The following is an 18,206-nucleotide window of genomic DNA, read 5'->3' as shown; positions in this document are numbered from 1 at the left end:
AAGAAAGGAAGATACAGGAAGTGATTGTGGGGGCGGAAACACAAGATGTGACAAGAGCACACAAAGGAAGTGAAATTTCGGCTGGGAGACAGGAAGAAGCAAGGGGTACCCTGGCGAAAGGGAGAAGTTTAAGCCTAAGGGAGATATGGGGTAAGAAGAACAAATTGGATGAAGGCATAGTGACAAGAAGCAAAAAAGGCAATTTGCAGTAGAAAGTAAATTGGTGTGCACATGAGAATTGCAGAGGTTGTGTGTTATTCGTAACTATGACCAGAGTGATTAAACAGTTAAATTCGTAGGCGGTAAAGTGTGCAGTGAATGAGGAAGAGAGAGATTGTAAATTGGATAGCTGTTAAGGATAAAGCTAATATGTGGAAATGGTTGGTATATGAGCTGAGGGTCCAAGTTAATGGTGAGCGAATACGGTTTCAGTTAAGGTAGCGATTTGTCTGGATTCTAAAGATAATAAATATAGTGAGATAATAGAGTTCAAATAGTGGTCAACAGTAATGAAACATAAGGTGAAAAATTGCACACCGGCACTACAGTGGAGGAAATACGAAGCCAGGTTTGCAACTTAAGTTAGAGAACCAGAGAGGTCAGTATTCAAGAAAGAATATGCTGAGTCTGAACCCGGCCGGAAGTGATATACTCTTTGTTTAAAGTGCAGATGCAAATCTGACACAACATCGTACTCTACATAGCAATATGTTACCAGTTAGTTTTTCATTGCCATACTGTCTTATACTGTCTTATACTAGGGACAACAGACCATTCTGCCCCGTTGCCATTTGATTATTATTTATATCAATATGGCTTTTTTTCCTTGCTTTGGTGTCAGATATGTTTATTTTACAGGAATTATATGTGTATGTTAGATTAAGCTGCCTAGGTTGGGCACTATTATTTTTCTCCTTAGTAGATCAATAAGGCTTCAATGCTGTAGATCGGAGGAAAATAAAGTCATTTACTTACTAGAATACATTTATGCTTTATAGACAAAGATAATACCACCATGAACAGCCACTGCAAATGGGAATTCAGGGAATCATGATTTTTAAAAGAGGAACAGAAAAAAAAATTTTCACATCCACACTTCATGGTTTATTTTCTGGCATTTCTCAAGAACTTACAATAATACCACTACAAACAAATAAAGGAGACAATATTGTAAATGCAATGATTCTCAAGAAAAAGGAGTTGATAATATATATTTTTGCCATCCCTCTTTTTAATGTGAACACAGTTTTTAGAATGAACACTGATTTGCAGTCACAGCTGTGTTCAATATTTTGTTCAAAATTTAACCACTTTTATTATAACAAAAAAGAATGCCATATATTTGCTGCACCACCAATCGAGTGTGCCTATTTAATGCAGCAATAATATAGGAATAATCATAAATATTTCTTTCAACACATTTCATCTAGCTACACAGGATCCCTGTGTCATATACACAAATAAGTTAAAACAGTTAACACACAAAACAATGAAAAGATAAAAAAAAATGAAATGCAGCATAAAATTAGAATGCTTTATTAAATGGCGACTATCACAGGTACAAATGTCAATCTTCCATTACCCGACCTTTCATGAAGAAATGATCGTGAATGCATCTTTCGTTGGTTTAATATTATAGTAGGAGTATCCTATATTAATAAGGATGCTATAATAACTCTTCCGATAAAAGATTCTCATATATTCACACGCAAACCCTATCACTATCATTAAAATCTACTTTCACACAACACATACATCACACTTATCATTTACTCAAAACACCTGACCGTTCTTTGGCAGTGGCTAAGTGGGGGGGAAGGAATAATGTGTTTTCACAAACTCTTATTTAAAAACTTCAATCATTTTGAAAAACACTGCCAGATCTCCCGATGAATAAATAACTGATTAAGGTTTAGAGTGAACGTATTTTAATGTACCTGTGACGTCACACTAGTTCAACGTCTAAAAAGTTAACAAGAGATCTTCATCTTTGTCTCCAGAGCAGTTTGCATGTATGCACAGTACTGAACATTTTAGAATAAAATATAAATTTGTTAATTCATCCACCAAGACATGAGCTACCATGCAATCAAGGATTGTAATGAAAGCACCATAAAATTCTAGGCAAGATTCGTGGAACACTTTTTCTATAAAACACTGAAACTGCATTTAACTAAATTCTCAACTCAGGAGACTGAAATAGTCCCTTTATGGTTTCAGCAGAGATACATAATAAAAATCAATTGTTCATGAATACTTAATGATACTAAGTACACAACTAAGACCTAAACCAGATAAATTTTTCCAGTTAATATCAACCAAATATTTTTTCTCTTGATAACATCTTTTGTGAATGAAAAAATGAATTCTATATCTTCTAGTGTTGCAGTTTCTCTAGCTTATAAAATAAAATTACAATCTAATTACAGGAAAGCTAACATCTGGATTGTTATAGCTGTTGCATCATAAATTATAAACAGTTTCACCAAATTATAAGAGTTCAAAACTCAGAAAATTCCACTCCTTTTAAACTGAAGAGGAAACCCTCTTTGTTCACAACTATTGGGTCAATAGTTTGACCTTCCAAATTTACAAAACAGCCAGAAAACTAATAAAATTAAATATTCACAGGGAATATCCCATAAAGTTGATTCCAACAATTTCTGGGATCTGTGCAAACCATTTTAATTCTTTTAACTTCCATTCCATATGATGGTAGAGAGCTCAAAAGAAATCAATCACTATACAGTCCACAGCAATCTAAGAATTTGCTCACTACAATCAATACAAGAAGGTAATTTATATTTAGAAAGTTTCTTTCCAATAGATAACAAAGCATTTATTTAATATGGACCCTGATCACATTCGCAAATGAGGAACCAATCTCTCCTAATCTGACAATATATTTAACCAAATACTAAGTCTGACAGTAAATAGTGCAATAACTCCTTTAATGACAGAGTTGATTGTTTAACACCCAACAGCGACTTGCGTCGCAAATTAAATTTTACATCTTGCAGAAAGATAAAAATGCAGTACCCACAGATACAATGCTATACACTCAGTACCCCTGTACTTGCTGCTAAGTCTTTAAGATATGTACTAAAGTGCTGAAATTATACAATCCAAACATAAGTACACAAGTAAATACAGAGAAACAGGTGCGTCACATTCATACAAACTTGAATGCTGAGCAACTGTACTAGGATTCAAGTCTGCAACCTGCATTAGAAGTGTGTCCAACATTTGTATCATATAGCTGACTACCAGAAGGGCAATCTGGATATGCAATGAAAAATAGGTAAAAAAAATTATTCAATGTTTCAACCCTGCAGGAAACAACTGAAGTGCATGTGTGTCAAAATGAGAAAAGGAGAAGACTGGTATACTATATTTTTTCACGTTGATTGTGAAAATACTTCTAAAAGAATTGTTCCAACGTAGTCCACATGTGTTGTAAGACATTTGGTGCCTGGGGAATATACAGCAACTGGGTCACACTGTCTCGAGGGGACATAAATAGGGTGGCTGGAATGTAACCCAACAAACCACACCAATCAGCTAATCTGATTGTCTAGTTGCACTTCTTCTTAAAACAATAACCACCAACACATCCATTAATAGGAAAAATAACATGAACTCATACTTCAGGTGAAAGAACTTCAAATTCCCTCTTCAGAGGAAATTCTAAATTTGATATTTAGTTAATTACACACAAAACTAATTTATAAGAGAGCTTTTTCCTACAATGATATGCAGGCCCCTTCAAGCAGTACAAATTAAACTGATCTGTTCTCATCACAGCAGGTAACCGAGACCGCTGGACGCACATCTCAAGCTACAGCTACCTTAAAAGGTCACTCTAGGTTTGTCCCTTACAGAGTTAACGAGATGTATTGTTCCCTCATTCATGTGTTTTGGGTGTGTACGAGTGAAATGGTATCGAAGAGGAGGAAGATTGTTTTATTAATTTCAGGATATTCTACCCTAGATAAACAAGGTTCTGGTGTGTTTCTTTTCCCCCCAAAAATTCAACTTTAAAATGATACTTTGTGTTCTAGCATGCACCATGAATAAAATGATATTACATCAAATATACTAAATTTGGTAATAAACAAAATTGACCTTTGAACCCAAACATAGAAAGGAACAAACAATGCTCCAGCTAATACGTTGCAGATCTTAAATAGTGCTATTTAAATGGCTACCATCAAGCAAGGAAATATTTAGTACTCAGAATGAACCACCAAAAGATCTATACCATACCAACATTTATGACCGTGAGTGGAGAGTTTTACTTCCCCTACACACTATCTCGTCCAGATTTAACGCCATTAACTTCTGCGAGTTGGCCACTCTCCCTGAGGCACTGAGCCTGCTGAATATTACTGCAATGAAGTAAGCTTTCACAGGTATCTAATGGAAATTGTTTTCTGTCCTAGGCTATTACGCTGTTTTCAGACATGTCGGTGCTAAAAGGGTGTTACCATCTTAACCAACCTGAGAAATTAATTGTACCTGAACATCTCGATGGAAGTTTCAAGCTCCTGGGAAGCAAACTGTTACAGGACTGGACATGCAAGATCATCAGTGAATGATACTAACAGGGAAATGCATTTTAGCAGTGTGTGAGGAACTTGATCAGGAAGGAGAACTAGGAGGTGAAAAGAAGTGATGAATAAAATGTATCATTGCCCCATAGTGACCTATGCAGTAGGGACCTGGACACTGACAGAGTAAAATCCATGCCAGCGATATGACATTTTTTAGTAGTATAATAGCAAAGAAAAAGGTCGGAGTAAGAAATAAAGATAGTTTGGACATGTTAAGAAGATGGAAGGATACCAAAGCAACAATGGAGGCTAAAATTGAAAGAGAGCAAAGGGAGTTGGACTCTTATCAAGCCAACATTAATAAGAAGGAACCTGAATTGAAACACCACAGCAATGGTGGTCGAAGAGAGGAAGATGGAAAGGTGCCATTATCATCTTGCTGGAGCTCGAAAAGAGAAAGTGATGAAGACTACGATATAAGATTCAAAGAAGCTGATGTCCATTTATCAGTCTTATGCCAATTTTGTACACTGTAAGGCAATAAATTCATAAAGAGAAGAATTGAAATCATCTCAACTGTAAGAAATAAGGCTCGTGCTCACAGGCTTCCAGTACTCAAAAACATGCAGTACCCCAGCCATGACATTTTCCTGACAGAATCTCTAATGAATCTATGCACCTCCACAAAAGGTCAATTCCAACCACAAAATTATCTTTCAAATCTTGACAAATAAAGGATGTGCTGAAGTATTAAAATAGGAGTTTACAAACAGTATAAGAGTTGAAAGATTATTTGCTGCACTTTGAAGATTTCTCAAAATCTGCAGAGCACCTATTGATCTTGGATGCCTTCCCCTATACAGTACATGTTCAATCCATCTAAAGAAAGATTACATACTCCTTCACCAACTTGCTAATAATATAAAGCTGTATTTAAATAAAGACTTTTACAGCCTGTTTGCAACTTCCAAAAAGCCAATGAATTTCACATACTGAGATTTTACTATCACCAAGATCTTTAAACCAATAATTTCATCAACAGCAGAAGAATTTTACAAAGAAACAATACCAAGGCAGACATTAATGTTGACAGGAAATTATGTTGCCAAGTTGTAAATTTACTGGACAGCTTTACAGTTCTTAAACCTGCCAATTCACATTAAAATAACATGGTGAAATATTTATTACTCAGAATGGTCAGATAAATAATCACTTTTCAGATTCTGAAAATAGATGAATTTCAGAATGTTTAACCAAAGCTCGGCTCTGTAAGTGAGGTAATTAAAATAAAAATTTCAGAACTGTAATTTGTACTTTTGAGAACACATTCAAGGTTTCTTACTCAGAAGTACTAGATTATAAGACCCAAGATTATCCAACTCCAAAGTGATGCTCCACGTTCTATTAAAGAAGAAAATATTCTCATTTTGAGTAATTTTTTGCCCATTGCTAATTAGTGCTGCAGATATGACTGTTTCCTTTCTCAAGTCATACTTATTTCAATGGTTCATCTTCCTGAGGCAGAGCCAAGCACTATGTAGTCAGGGTGATATACCTCACTGCTGTCTGTCAGTTTCAAATATATCTGAAGATAAAATATCTTACTCAATTGTCTTCCAAGAGGATGACACTCCAATCATGGATCAGGAAACCATTCCTAATACTATGATGGAGTGGGGCTCAAACTTCCAAAACAGGATGTTGCACCATTAACGTCTGGATTAGTAAGATGGTCCTCATCCTCCCTACTGCATAATCTATAAATTAGCAACACATTTAGCTTGTATTTCAAAAGTTTTAAGGGGAGAGACTAACTACAGTTTGGGCCAAACATAGTAAAAAATGTTTTGGTAACAGCAGACTACTCCAAAACTTTGGGGCACACTGTTGTACAACCCCTGCCCCCCTCCCCACTTTCTCTCTCCTTTTCATCATCTTCCTTTAACTGGGTATGCCCACTATAGCTAGCTTTTTCTCGAAAGTAACTTGCTAGAATTCAAAACGTTCCAGACATAACAGTTAACTTGATTAGCTTCAAATTTTGCACAAAAGTGCAACTTTTTGTTATTCATAATTTGTCATATCTATTTTTAAATATGGTTGAAATGCTCTTAAAAATATAAGTTTTTAATTAATAACAAACATAGTATCATAAATTCTTCCTTTGACTTTCCTATGCTTAAAAACAAAGTTTCAAACCAGGAAAGAAATTGTGTATCTGGAACATTTTGAGAAAAGACCACTTTTCAACAGTAGTAGTAGTAATAATAATAATAATAATAATAATAATAATAATTTAGAAACTATTTGCTTAATTTAAAGCAGAGTTCTCTTAATTTAGACCTGACTCACCAAACTTGGTGTAAAAATCAGGCTAAAATTAGCAGAGAGAAAATTCAGTAGGGTCCCCTCTCAAACACAAAAGAGAAAGTCAAGTATCTGAACCTAAAAGCAATACTTCCTTAATCAATGATAGCGTGACAACCATCAAATGAGAATTTGAAAACTTCATCAGCTCTATTAGGAAGTACAGAAGAAAAGAGTAATTTTCCTCAGAGAGCTTCTTAAGGTTTCCCTCCTAGTGAGTTTGTAAGAACATTTCTAACAGTATTTTTTTTGTAACAATTAAACAAAAATCTCTTGCTAACATTAGGTCAATGGATAAAACTGTAACTGCAACCCAGAAATATCTTTTGACTGCTTTGAACTGAGCACTATTCTTTGAGCATCTGTTTTATTCATCCAGCGATCAGAGGAAACAGCGTCTTCCCCACTTCCTGCCGGTCAGAAGAGCAAGAGAACACGTCTTGTGTTTAAAATTCAGAATACATCACAAAGAGAGCCACATCTCAGCTCTATAATGCCGATAACTGAAGGCTACACTCCCACTATAAAGAATATCAAACAGCCACAACAACTTCAATCAAAAGTTTTGAGCATATACACTTCGTTCTCTGTAAAAACTATCCTTAAATTCTAAACACAGACGCACTAGTAAAACTCTTAAAAACTTACTAAGTCCTTTTTTCAAATGGTTAGTTTTTTAAAAATCTAAGTTTGATATCTATCATAATAGTAGATCCCCAGCTCAAAAAATACTGCTTCATTTCAGTCAACATGTTTTAATAACATACAATTAAAACAATTTCTTTTTTTAATTCTTGACAACCGATAACGTCCCAGTTGATTAATACATGTAAGATATATTGAATATTTATTTTCGGTAGATACTTGTATTGTCGCCTCAAAGCAATAACAAGGTTGTGAACATTACCTCGGCACACTACAGAGTACAGAGTAGGTTTAGTTTCCCTGATGACTAGGGACACGATTTATTGGTGAACTATTCATACAATGGGTTTAAAGCAGAAATCTTCTGAGCACAAGGGAGAAAAATTTACTTTGTGAATTCTGAATATGCAACCTGCCTAAGATTTTCCAACAACATGGTTGCTAAGGAATGCACAAACTGTTTGTTCAGATTCTGAAGCACAGATGCTTTATTCACATGAAGGTCACTATGAGCTTTCCATTAAACTGACCAATACTTTGCTGGAAATCCTATACAAAGAATTTCACATTTTGTAATTCTCTTGCAAGTATTTTTGACAATATTTAACTGCACTTAGTGTTTAGCCTTAGATTTGTCAACCCTATCCTTTGATTGACAAAATCTTTACTTAGTCAACAAATTCAGTTATTTTTCCACTGCTACTCAAAGGTATTTCAGTTGGCCACTTCTCAACCTTTTCAACTGTTTGTCTTTATTGCACTGTTAACTACAAACTGTCATTGAAAAACCAAAAAATAGCATACAATTTCAATTTACCAGAGAGAGGGAAAGACCAAAAAAGGTTATATACAAATTTCGCGCAAAATTTTACTTTAATTACCAAAAACCGTGTCCCTACTGACTAAACATTAGAACCTACTGAATGTTACAAGGTGTTCATAATTCTTATTTGCAGGGACGGCAAAAAGAGAAAATGAGGGATTTTGGAATCTCAAAAAGATTCCACCAGCCAGGGATTCTCAATTTTTTCTTTCTTTTTTAAACAATTTTTTATGAGAACTAAATGACTGACATAAACAAGTCTCACCCTTATAGCTATGTACAGTGGAGCCTCGACCATTCATTATCAGAAGCAAACATAGTTTGAATTCTGTGGTCCCAAGTGGATTTCCATCACGACAGACTAAGAAAATCGTAATTTTCCTTTAAATAAAACTTCTCTGAAATTCATCCCATTCTGATTTCCAACATATCATTCCATGTTTCCTAGAGGTGTAAATATATTACTAACTATGTAAAATAACTTGTATTTGTGGAACATAATTCATGAATGGGAAAGATAACTGATTATGCACTATCGATAATTACGCTGTATGCTTATATCTAGTTAGTAACAGTCGAGGGTACAGAGGGTATAAGAATTTACTCTAGAAGAAAAGAAATCTGAATTGTGGCCAGACAATGTCCACTTCACATGGTGCTACCCACACTTAAGGATGGCCTTGAACTTCCCATTTTAAAGGAGAGGTAAACCGTACTTCTCATTGAAGTCCACAAAATCTATTTCCTCCATACCTAGCAGAAACTGAAGAATATTGTGGATTTACAGATTAATGAAATTATAGTCTATTAAAAATTGAATCAAGCAGAAACCTGTGCTAAATGGGAACAATCGCATGGTTTCACTATAAACAGGTTTCATTATATGTACAATAACACAGCTATAATTTGTAATGTTCTGGGAACAGACTGTAAAAAATTCAAAATATATCTATTTCCGTGTCTGTCAAGGCAAGAGAACCGGTCTAAATTTACATATGGTAAAGAACAGTGCATTTGAAAGGGTGAAGGCTCACAATTCCATCTCGACAAAAATGGATTTAAGGAATCTAAAATAAGAAAAATTTAACGAAAGAAAAGCAATGAACAAATTCTATTGTGTATGTATGATATTACATCTCCAAATCAGTTTTTCCCACTTAAATTGTTTTCCCATGCTACGAACAAAACAATATGAATCGGGGTTCCACTGTACAACTGCCCAACCCATATCTGAAAAATAATCCGTGACAGTACATACCTCTTTCTCAAGAAAACAACACTTACAGTGAAGAGACAGAGGACTGGAAATGCACACCAAGACATATAAGGGCACAGATTATTCCTCAAAATTGTAAGTAAGCTTTTTTTTTTCCAAAATCTTAATTTCTAAGACAGTGAATTCCTCATCTCTTTCAAATATTGGACAGGTTTGAGTTGCAAATTTATGCTAAACTCAAACATGACCCCATTTAATTTCTTATGCACAAAATCAACTAGTGCCATTCTGAAGTAATAAACTAGATTGGGGCCCTTGTAAATATCCCTTCAAGAAAGAACTTTATTTAGGGAGTGCTATACCAAAAACAATGAAATACAGCTTCAATTCTAGGAATATCCATTCATTCAGTTTCCATGTAATGTGGTTAGAATAAATAAACGTATCCTCTCAAATGAAATTTTCCCAATTTACAATTATACATAGTATATACATTAGATTCAGAGAAAAAACTGGATAAATGACCTATTTAAAATAACATCAGCACACCTCCATTTTTAATTTCAGTCCTAAAACATGCAAAGAATCTTGTAAACGTAAACTATAGTTTTCATTTTTTATTAACCATACTGTATTTGTAGCAATTTTTTTTTTTTATAAATGGGAACAAAGCATTAACACTAAAGGATTCATTATACCAATAAGCAAATGCCCCTCCTCCAAACAACTTATGTTTATGTCTTTTCTCTGAAGCTAGTACATTTAACATAACTACAAGCAACGAGAAACCATAACAAGAAATATTCGATGAAAACCTGGGATTCTAAACGAAAGGTACAGGACAGGGATGGCGAACCTATGACGTGTGTCATTACGTGACACGCGAATAAGACTTCTGTGAAACATCAGACAACATACCACACATTTTAAGGTTTTTAACATGTAATAAATTGGTCGAAAATCTAGTAACAACATATTTTAACATTACGCTTGAATAAAGAAGTATTTCTGAATTCTACGGCCAGTTTTTTTTTTACAAATTTTATTAGACGTTTGTTGTTTAAAGGGGCCTAACAGCTAGGTCACTGGCCTACAAATTTTATTAGGTTAAAGCAAAAATATACCTTATTCTTAAAATGTACCTGTTTTAAAATGCAATTTTCAGTGATGCTTGCAAAATGAAACATTCAGTCAAATGGATTTATATAAAGTAAGATAACCGATGGCACACTAGACAGTAAAGGTTTGCCATCCCTGAATATGATAAGTTATGGATAACAAAATTGTTTGTAAAGCTAGAATATCAGGTTAACTTTTTACCTTTCCTTTTCTTTTTGCAGTGTTGAATATTCACGTTTTTCTTGAAAATTCGGGCAGTTTTATTTTAGGCCCTGCGCTTAGTACTCAGCAATAAAGATTCAGTGGACACCCTCTTAACTGGCCAACCTGGTGAATAATATCGCTTCTGGTTTCCCATGGTTGCAAGTGTCCGCATTGCCTCGCATCACACCCGCCCACAAACAAGATGCATCTACTTTCATACTGTTTATTGCCGACAGTAGCAAATACCATTTTTAGCACCTTTGCACATTTGGTACACTGAGCAGGAGTACTATTTTAATGATTACAAAATATGCCCAGGGAAAAGAAAACAACTTTTAGATAAAGGTGAATCTATGCAGTTAATCTGTAATGAATAAGGAGTCTGTTAAAGTATGGTAAATGATTGGTGGCTCAATTAAAAATCTCAGGACTATTGTACTTGCGTGGAAGAAGCATAAGAAAAAGAAGAGAAAATAAAACCAACCCACTTTCTACTAGAAGCACTTTAAAAGGGCCTGACATCCATGTACTAGACATTTGTCATGGACTAACTATCTGCAGAAGATTTAAAGAATAAAATAGCTAATTTAAACAAAGAAAAATACCTTCATCTAGGTCAAGCGCATAATCCGGACATAATATTTCTCGGGATATGGTGAAAAGTTAAAATACAGTACTATTAATTGCTGGATAGGCCCTATATTTTAATACTGTTGGTTTAACCCATCATTTCGTTATATGACCGAGGGTCCAGCCCCGAGCAGGCTGGTTAACGAGGGGCATCCACAGTATATTCTTTTACTGGAAAGACACCTAAAAGAACAACAGTAATGGTACCACTGAAAATTAGAAACTATTCCACAGTTACCAAATAACTGGCATTCTCATAAGGACATAATGCGATATTTACTTACCATAATTTTGTAATCTAACCACAAGATGATGTACTTGGCATAGTTGTATTGCAGAGCCTCAATGTCTCTGAACTGTCTGTACAATGTACGACAAAAATGACGAACTTCATACTTTGTACGTTAAATAGTCACGAGTTAAACAATGTAGCTATACTCTCAGCAACCATCATCGTGCAGGCCTTCACAAGTCTAACTTGCGTAACATCTACTGCAGTAAATGGCAGAATTGCATGCTTAATGTTGAACAAAATGCAATCATCTATTCAAGACTTGTAATTTATTTTCCATACTTTCTTTGTACTTGAATGTTTCACATCATTTCTCAAGGGCAATAAAAGCTACTGTGTATTAGATGACTTCCCCCATATCTGAGACACCACAGAAACATTTTCCCCGCACCTAACTCAACCCAACTGTCCTGATAAATCTTTAGCCACAACGGAGCAAACTAATCAAACATTAGTACTAGAAATTCTCTCATGCTCAGCTATAATAGAACATACAAATAAAAACAAAGGAATACAAGTCAGATGACCAGTATTTTATGGTCAGCTGAGCCCCCCTCAAAGTACTAAGTCCAGCATTAAACAATGAAAGAAAAATCGCTCCATTAATGATTCTGGGCAAAAAAAAGAAAAAAAAAGCAGGTCATTATCAAGAAAAATAATGTTATACCATTTAAAAAATAAGCCCAACAGTTTTTAATGCTTTAAGTTTTCTTATGAAAGAGCAAGGAAAGTTTTAATAAATCTCGTATTTTAATACTAAAGGAAACTATTACAATTATCCAAAACGCATATAAAATACAGTACTGATAACTCTTCTGACTAATATCTCAAGCTATACTTTCAGAAACTTTATAGTGTTAGCAAAAATTCTCTCATTTTATAGAGTAATTAAAGTAAAATAAGGTTTGGCCACTGAATTGCTTCAAAATGTCGAGAGAAACAATGACTGTCTTCTAGTGTACAGGAAAAACAGTCTGTCATAAAGAAAGTTTCTCACCAAGCTATGAAATATTGGTATATCCATAACAAAAACAGTGTTTCAATCTGTAGATTTACTGAAGTTTTCACGATTGTACCAATAATTACTAAAATATCTTTGGTAGGGCCTAATTAAGAAGTCTTAATTCAACAGGGTTTTTTTTTTCAAGTTAACTTAAACAACCAATCACATGGAAATGAATGTTCATCTTAGTAGACACAACAAATCAATCACACTTCAGAGTACATAATTTGCATGTTAACAAAGTGAAATAAACAGTACTGCATTAAAAGAATTGAGAAATGCATGTTTTATATGGTGAAAATCACGAAAAGAAAAACTGAATAGAAGAAGGGGTAAGAGACATTTTATAAAGAGGAAATCTATGTACAGAAGTTTAAAACAACTTTGAATAAAAATGTCAAACCAACAGTTAGGGGAAGGAAAATTAACTGCACATTCCATCTGAAAGGCTTATGCAAAATAAATGATTTACATAGAACCAATACAGAGAGTATCAAGATACATTTCAAGAAGTCACAAAAATCCACAAAAAAGTGAACCAGTGATACACTTTGCTTGTTCTAGGCACAATGAAATATATCTAACAATTTAAATAATATACCATGTCAATTCACTTCAATAACTATGACAATTGTAACCCCTTACTGCATGGTGGATAAGAAATTATACAAGCCAATGTCAGTACACAAGTGCATTTTATAGCATATTGAGAAACAAAAAGCCACATCTTCCAGAAATACTGTCCTTTGTAAGGATCTTCAGACTGTTCCAGATATTTCAATGAGATGTATCAATTAGCACTAATAAATTGGCATTTGCACATTTCAGGATTTAGTTCTACAACTGCTTTGAAAATATAAGAAAAAGCAAACTAAAGCTACACCCTGCTAATACGAAATACTGTCAGTGTTGGTAATGTGAAACTTTTTCGATGAGCTAGCCAAGTAACCTCTTAGGCTAACAAGGAACCTTTATCAATCTATGCCTTTACAAACCCACAATTCACTGGTAATGTCTTGGGCATTTTTTCCCCACAAGAAGAAAACTTGAAATAATAAAATTTAATATAGAGTACCAGTATTTAAAATAATAATAATAATAATAATAATAATAATAATAATAATAATAATAATAATAGATTCCACACATGATGCAGCAGTAATCTCATGCATCACCATAAGAAGAGTGAAAAAGCAAACTATACACCTGCGATGTCTGAATGCTTCGAGAGGTCAGTACTGTAAGTACTGCGTAGTTATAATTAGATGTATGTCGAACTTCAAATATTACAGGTGCAGCAGACTAGCAGTCATTCTGCGAGTGCAATGTTAAGGCTGAACTCGTGGATCATGAGATTTAAAAAAAAAAAAAAAAAAATCTTGTTTGAGTAAACTTAATGCCCTTTTAAATGTGAGGTGAACTACTTTCTCAGTATTTTCCTAATTTGACAGTTATGTAAATTTAGTGCTATAGCTCTGGCTTGTCTGAATTGGTTGAGGTCACTTTGCCAAAACATACAACTGGTATTAAAAAATGCCCTTTAAAAGCCCAACTGTCGTGGATGAATAATGAATAGCGCACAGTAACCAAGAAATCAATAAAATAGAGAAAAACGTTTCTGAACTTTGATGTTTCTCTCCAAAAGTGAAATTAAAATATTATGCTCCAACAATGTTCCATACAATACATTTAATTTTCTACAAAAAATAATTTGATCTTGTTCAACTTAATGTCTCCATCGTACTATTCCTTCCTTTCTCAACTTCATGAGCAATTGCAATAGCTTGTCACAGACTTCTCCGAAGCAAAGAGTTATTGTTGTATACTACAGGCAATAATCTTGAAGTGATCAATCGTAAATATCCGAAAATAATCACTAAAAGCTTTGTCCCTGCTACACATAGACTGGTAGTCAAAAATCAATTAGTTTTGTTCCCTGTTAATTAAAAATTCATATGTTTCTAAAGTCCCAATTCATGTTTTGTTTTTGAAGTGCCAATATCAGTCTTATTCCCCAGAAGAATAAAACTTCATGCAGTAAGAGGTTAGAACTCAGAAATGAGAAATACATTTTTTCCAAAATTGATCAAAACAACTATAATTTATTCAACCGAAACAAGATTAATAAACGATAAAAAAATACTAAAAAGAGCCAACTAATTTTGTACATTAAAATTTTTACCCCTCCGAAATAATGAACATCGGCTTAACATTTTACCTTTAACATAGTAATGCCAAAATTCATACATCATGAGATACATAAAACTAGCCATTAAAAAAAAAAAAAAAAAATCAAACGAAGAGAAGTAGGGCCCCAGAATAATTCATTTAAATTTCTCTCCTCAAAAACAAAACTCTGCTGACTACAAGTTATCTCTAAAACTAAGCACTTGATAAGACATTCATTTTAACTAGTTTTTAATATTTAACTAACCAATGGATGAGGAAGAAACTTTTTCAAAAACATTTAATAACATAAAAGGAGAAATACACACTTTTTATAGATATATATGCATATATTAAGTGACGTGCAACAGCCCCCTAATTGCCTAGTTTACACTGTTTGATACCTGTTTGTGTGTCAGTTTATCGTGTGTCATTTCTATTTGGCGTGAAATGCTTGCTTGGGGTACTGGCGTGTCAAAATGAGCACTGCACTAAAATAAAATCAATTAAAAAAACCTACATATAAAGTAGTTTTAGAATACTGGTTCTCTAACAAGATTAACATATCTATGCTGTTTATAAACCAAAGAAATGTGCCCTTTGTCTAACACAACATAGGAAAAGTCACTGAAAAATAATTCCCACCACATTTTTACTTTGAAAACTTCGACAACTTGTAACTATTCAGTAATGAAACTGGAAAAAATGAACGCAAGATTTCACAGCAAGATGAAAACCGCAACCAAAACAAAAGGAAACTTTAATACTAACTTGATGAAAATATATAAATACATTAATTTGGCAATGAAATAATGGACACAACGAAATCAATAAATAGCATAGCTAATGTGAACACTTAAAAAATAAGTTGTCTCACGAACAAGTGAAGAATTCTATCACGAGCTCTAAAAACCTGTAACTCTTTCAAAAAACAAATACAAAATTATATACCCTGAAAGAATTCTCTAGCCTTCGAAGTTAATACATAGTACAGGAAGTGCCACCAGGGCAAGCAAACCTGTTTTCCAATAAGGAACAATCACAGAAAGGAAAAACTTACTACCTCTGTAGTTATTTCTAAGTTCTCCATAATGCTGGTTGCCTACTATAGGCTACCTTGCAATAACCACTGAAAGACGGATGGTTAAGATCGCAAACGTACGTACAGCCTTAACAAGTTACCTCGATCACAGATGGTTCTTTTTTCACAATGCTTTTACTTTTTAAAATTAATGCCCACCCCCGTTTGACATAAAAGTTAAACCTTCTACCCTCACAAACAAATTACGTTTCAAAAAAAATGAGTTCATTTTCTTTCCCTCCAAAATATAGGATTGTTTTAGTAGCATGTTGTAGCCAAAGAGTACAAATTAGTTAGAAATTACTACACAGAATGGCTAAACGATAAAACTTTTTATCCACCCCAACCAACCATACAAGAACGGTGAGTTAATTTGAACTTTATGACATTCACCTCGAAAGTGATTGCCATAAAAAACCCGTATATTTTGTACCAACATAGAAGTATTAGGTTTCTTATTCATCTGTCAACTATTCATCCCTTCATCTGTACTGAGATTCATTATTACTTGTGCAATATATAAATATATTGAACATAACACGTATAAATACTCGACAGACTTGTGCCTTAAAATCTGCCCCTATTATAATAGTAATATTTATTGCACTTAATAAATAATACCGTACGTACGCAACGTTTTAAATAGTTGTGTGTTTAAAGCTCAATGTTTTAAGAGAAATTAAAAAAATCGTCCCCCTCCATATAGTACAACGTTGCTCCCTCTTGCAAAGGGATTGGTAGTTCACGCTGCTTTGTGTACCCCAAACCATCAACACACACATATACATATTTTATTTAGCTTAGAAATTCTCTCCAATCACCTGTTCCATCCAGGTACAACACAATAATCCACACACTGCCACCATGCCATGATGCTAGGCTAGCAGTTAGGTCATGTCATACGCAACACGTAGGTAAGTATTCCTTTATATGATGAAGTGAACACTACACAAGAAAGTATCAACTTCCCCTTTTTTCCATTATGCAAATTCTCAGTATGTATAAAATCCTTGTGCACAAAGTAACTTGTGAAACTACTGGGAATTTCACTATGTAGAGTCTGCACAGTTTTTCTCCTCTCTTTCTATATATATTTCTCCCTACTCTCACTAAAAGGCAGGTAGGGGCTGCTACACCACTAACACGTTTTCTTTTAGTTAACATTTTAGCCCACCAAAAATTACTAAATGGATAGTGAAAGTTCATACTGTACTAAGTGAATCTTCTAAACTCAAAACTCCCCTCCCTCTTGCAAAGAAAAAAACAATCATAATTCACAATTTATAAAATGACATGACAGCTCAAAAACTTTTTTTCACATATTTTTGAAGATTCGCAAGGGGAAATGTAAAAACAAGGTAAACTCTTCAATTTGTCCAGATTTTTGCTTAAGGATTTAATGAAAATAACAAAACATGAGAGGGCAGCCCATTTAACACCAGATGTAAATTTTTCTTTTGTTTCATCAAGAATTACTAGAACGAGAAACAATGTTGAATAAACCTCACAGCAATGTTCTGGCCAGGCCATCTGAACAGAGCTGCAGCTGCTGAACTGGAGCAGTTTAACTGCCCCACCAATCGGGGCCACTGCTGCCCCCATTATTGTTGTTATTGTACGATCCACCATAGTTACCACCCTGACTGCCACTGTTGTAGTAGCCACCTGCAACAAAAACAATTTAATACAGAACTGTCTTCAGTAAGTTATCCTGCAACAATATTTTAATGATATGATCTCAGTACAATTTTATCCCCACATGCATGGGTCAGTCTTCAAATGTCTTAAAGGCATCACTGATCAAGTACAGGGTAATTTTTTTGGCTGGCTCCGTGTGTCAGAAAATATGCATGGAAGGCGATAGCACGGCTGGGTGACTCCATTTGTCGAGAGATACGTTGCTTCATGACCAGCTAAGATAATCTAATGCAGTATGGCAGCGATAACCACTGCTTCACAGCAATAGTTTGGTTCAGAATCTGTGGTATTGATAGTGTTCACTTTAAAATAGCGTAGTATGAATACTAATCGTGTGCTTAACGAGTGATGTAGACAGTAGAACAGTGTGTATTAATTGTGTTGTGCTATGCGAAGCATTCTTCTTACA

General features: G+C 34.3%; 1 protein-coding gene across 3 annotated transcripts in view; it reads right to left on the bottom strand.

Annotated features, from left to right (window-relative positions):
* Positions 1-1,091: 1,091 nt before the first annotated feature.
* The window catches only part of bel (ATP-dependent RNA helicase bel), a 173,206-nt gene continuing 156,091 nt past the window's right edge, over positions 1,092-18,206 (bottom strand). For all 3 annotated transcript variants that reach the window (XM_067157812.2, XM_067157813.2, XM_067157814.2), the window contains one exon: positions 1,092-17,764. In XM_067157812.2, the coding sequence (XP_067013913.1) occupies positions 17,664-17,764 (101 nt within the window). In that variant the 3' untranslated portion in view covers positions 1,092-17,663. The remainder of the gene's footprint in view (positions 17,765-18,206) is intronic.

Source organism: Anabrus simplex, chromosome 14 (assembly GCF_040414725.1).
Source record: "Anabrus simplex isolate iqAnaSimp1 chromosome 14, ASM4041472v1, whole genome shotgun sequence".
NCBI classification, from domain to species: Eukaryota; Metazoa; Arthropoda; class Insecta; order Orthoptera; family Tettigoniidae; genus Anabrus; species Anabrus simplex.
Note: the sequence above shows the minus strand (reverse complement) of the source record. Positions and strands in the feature narration are given on the sequence as shown.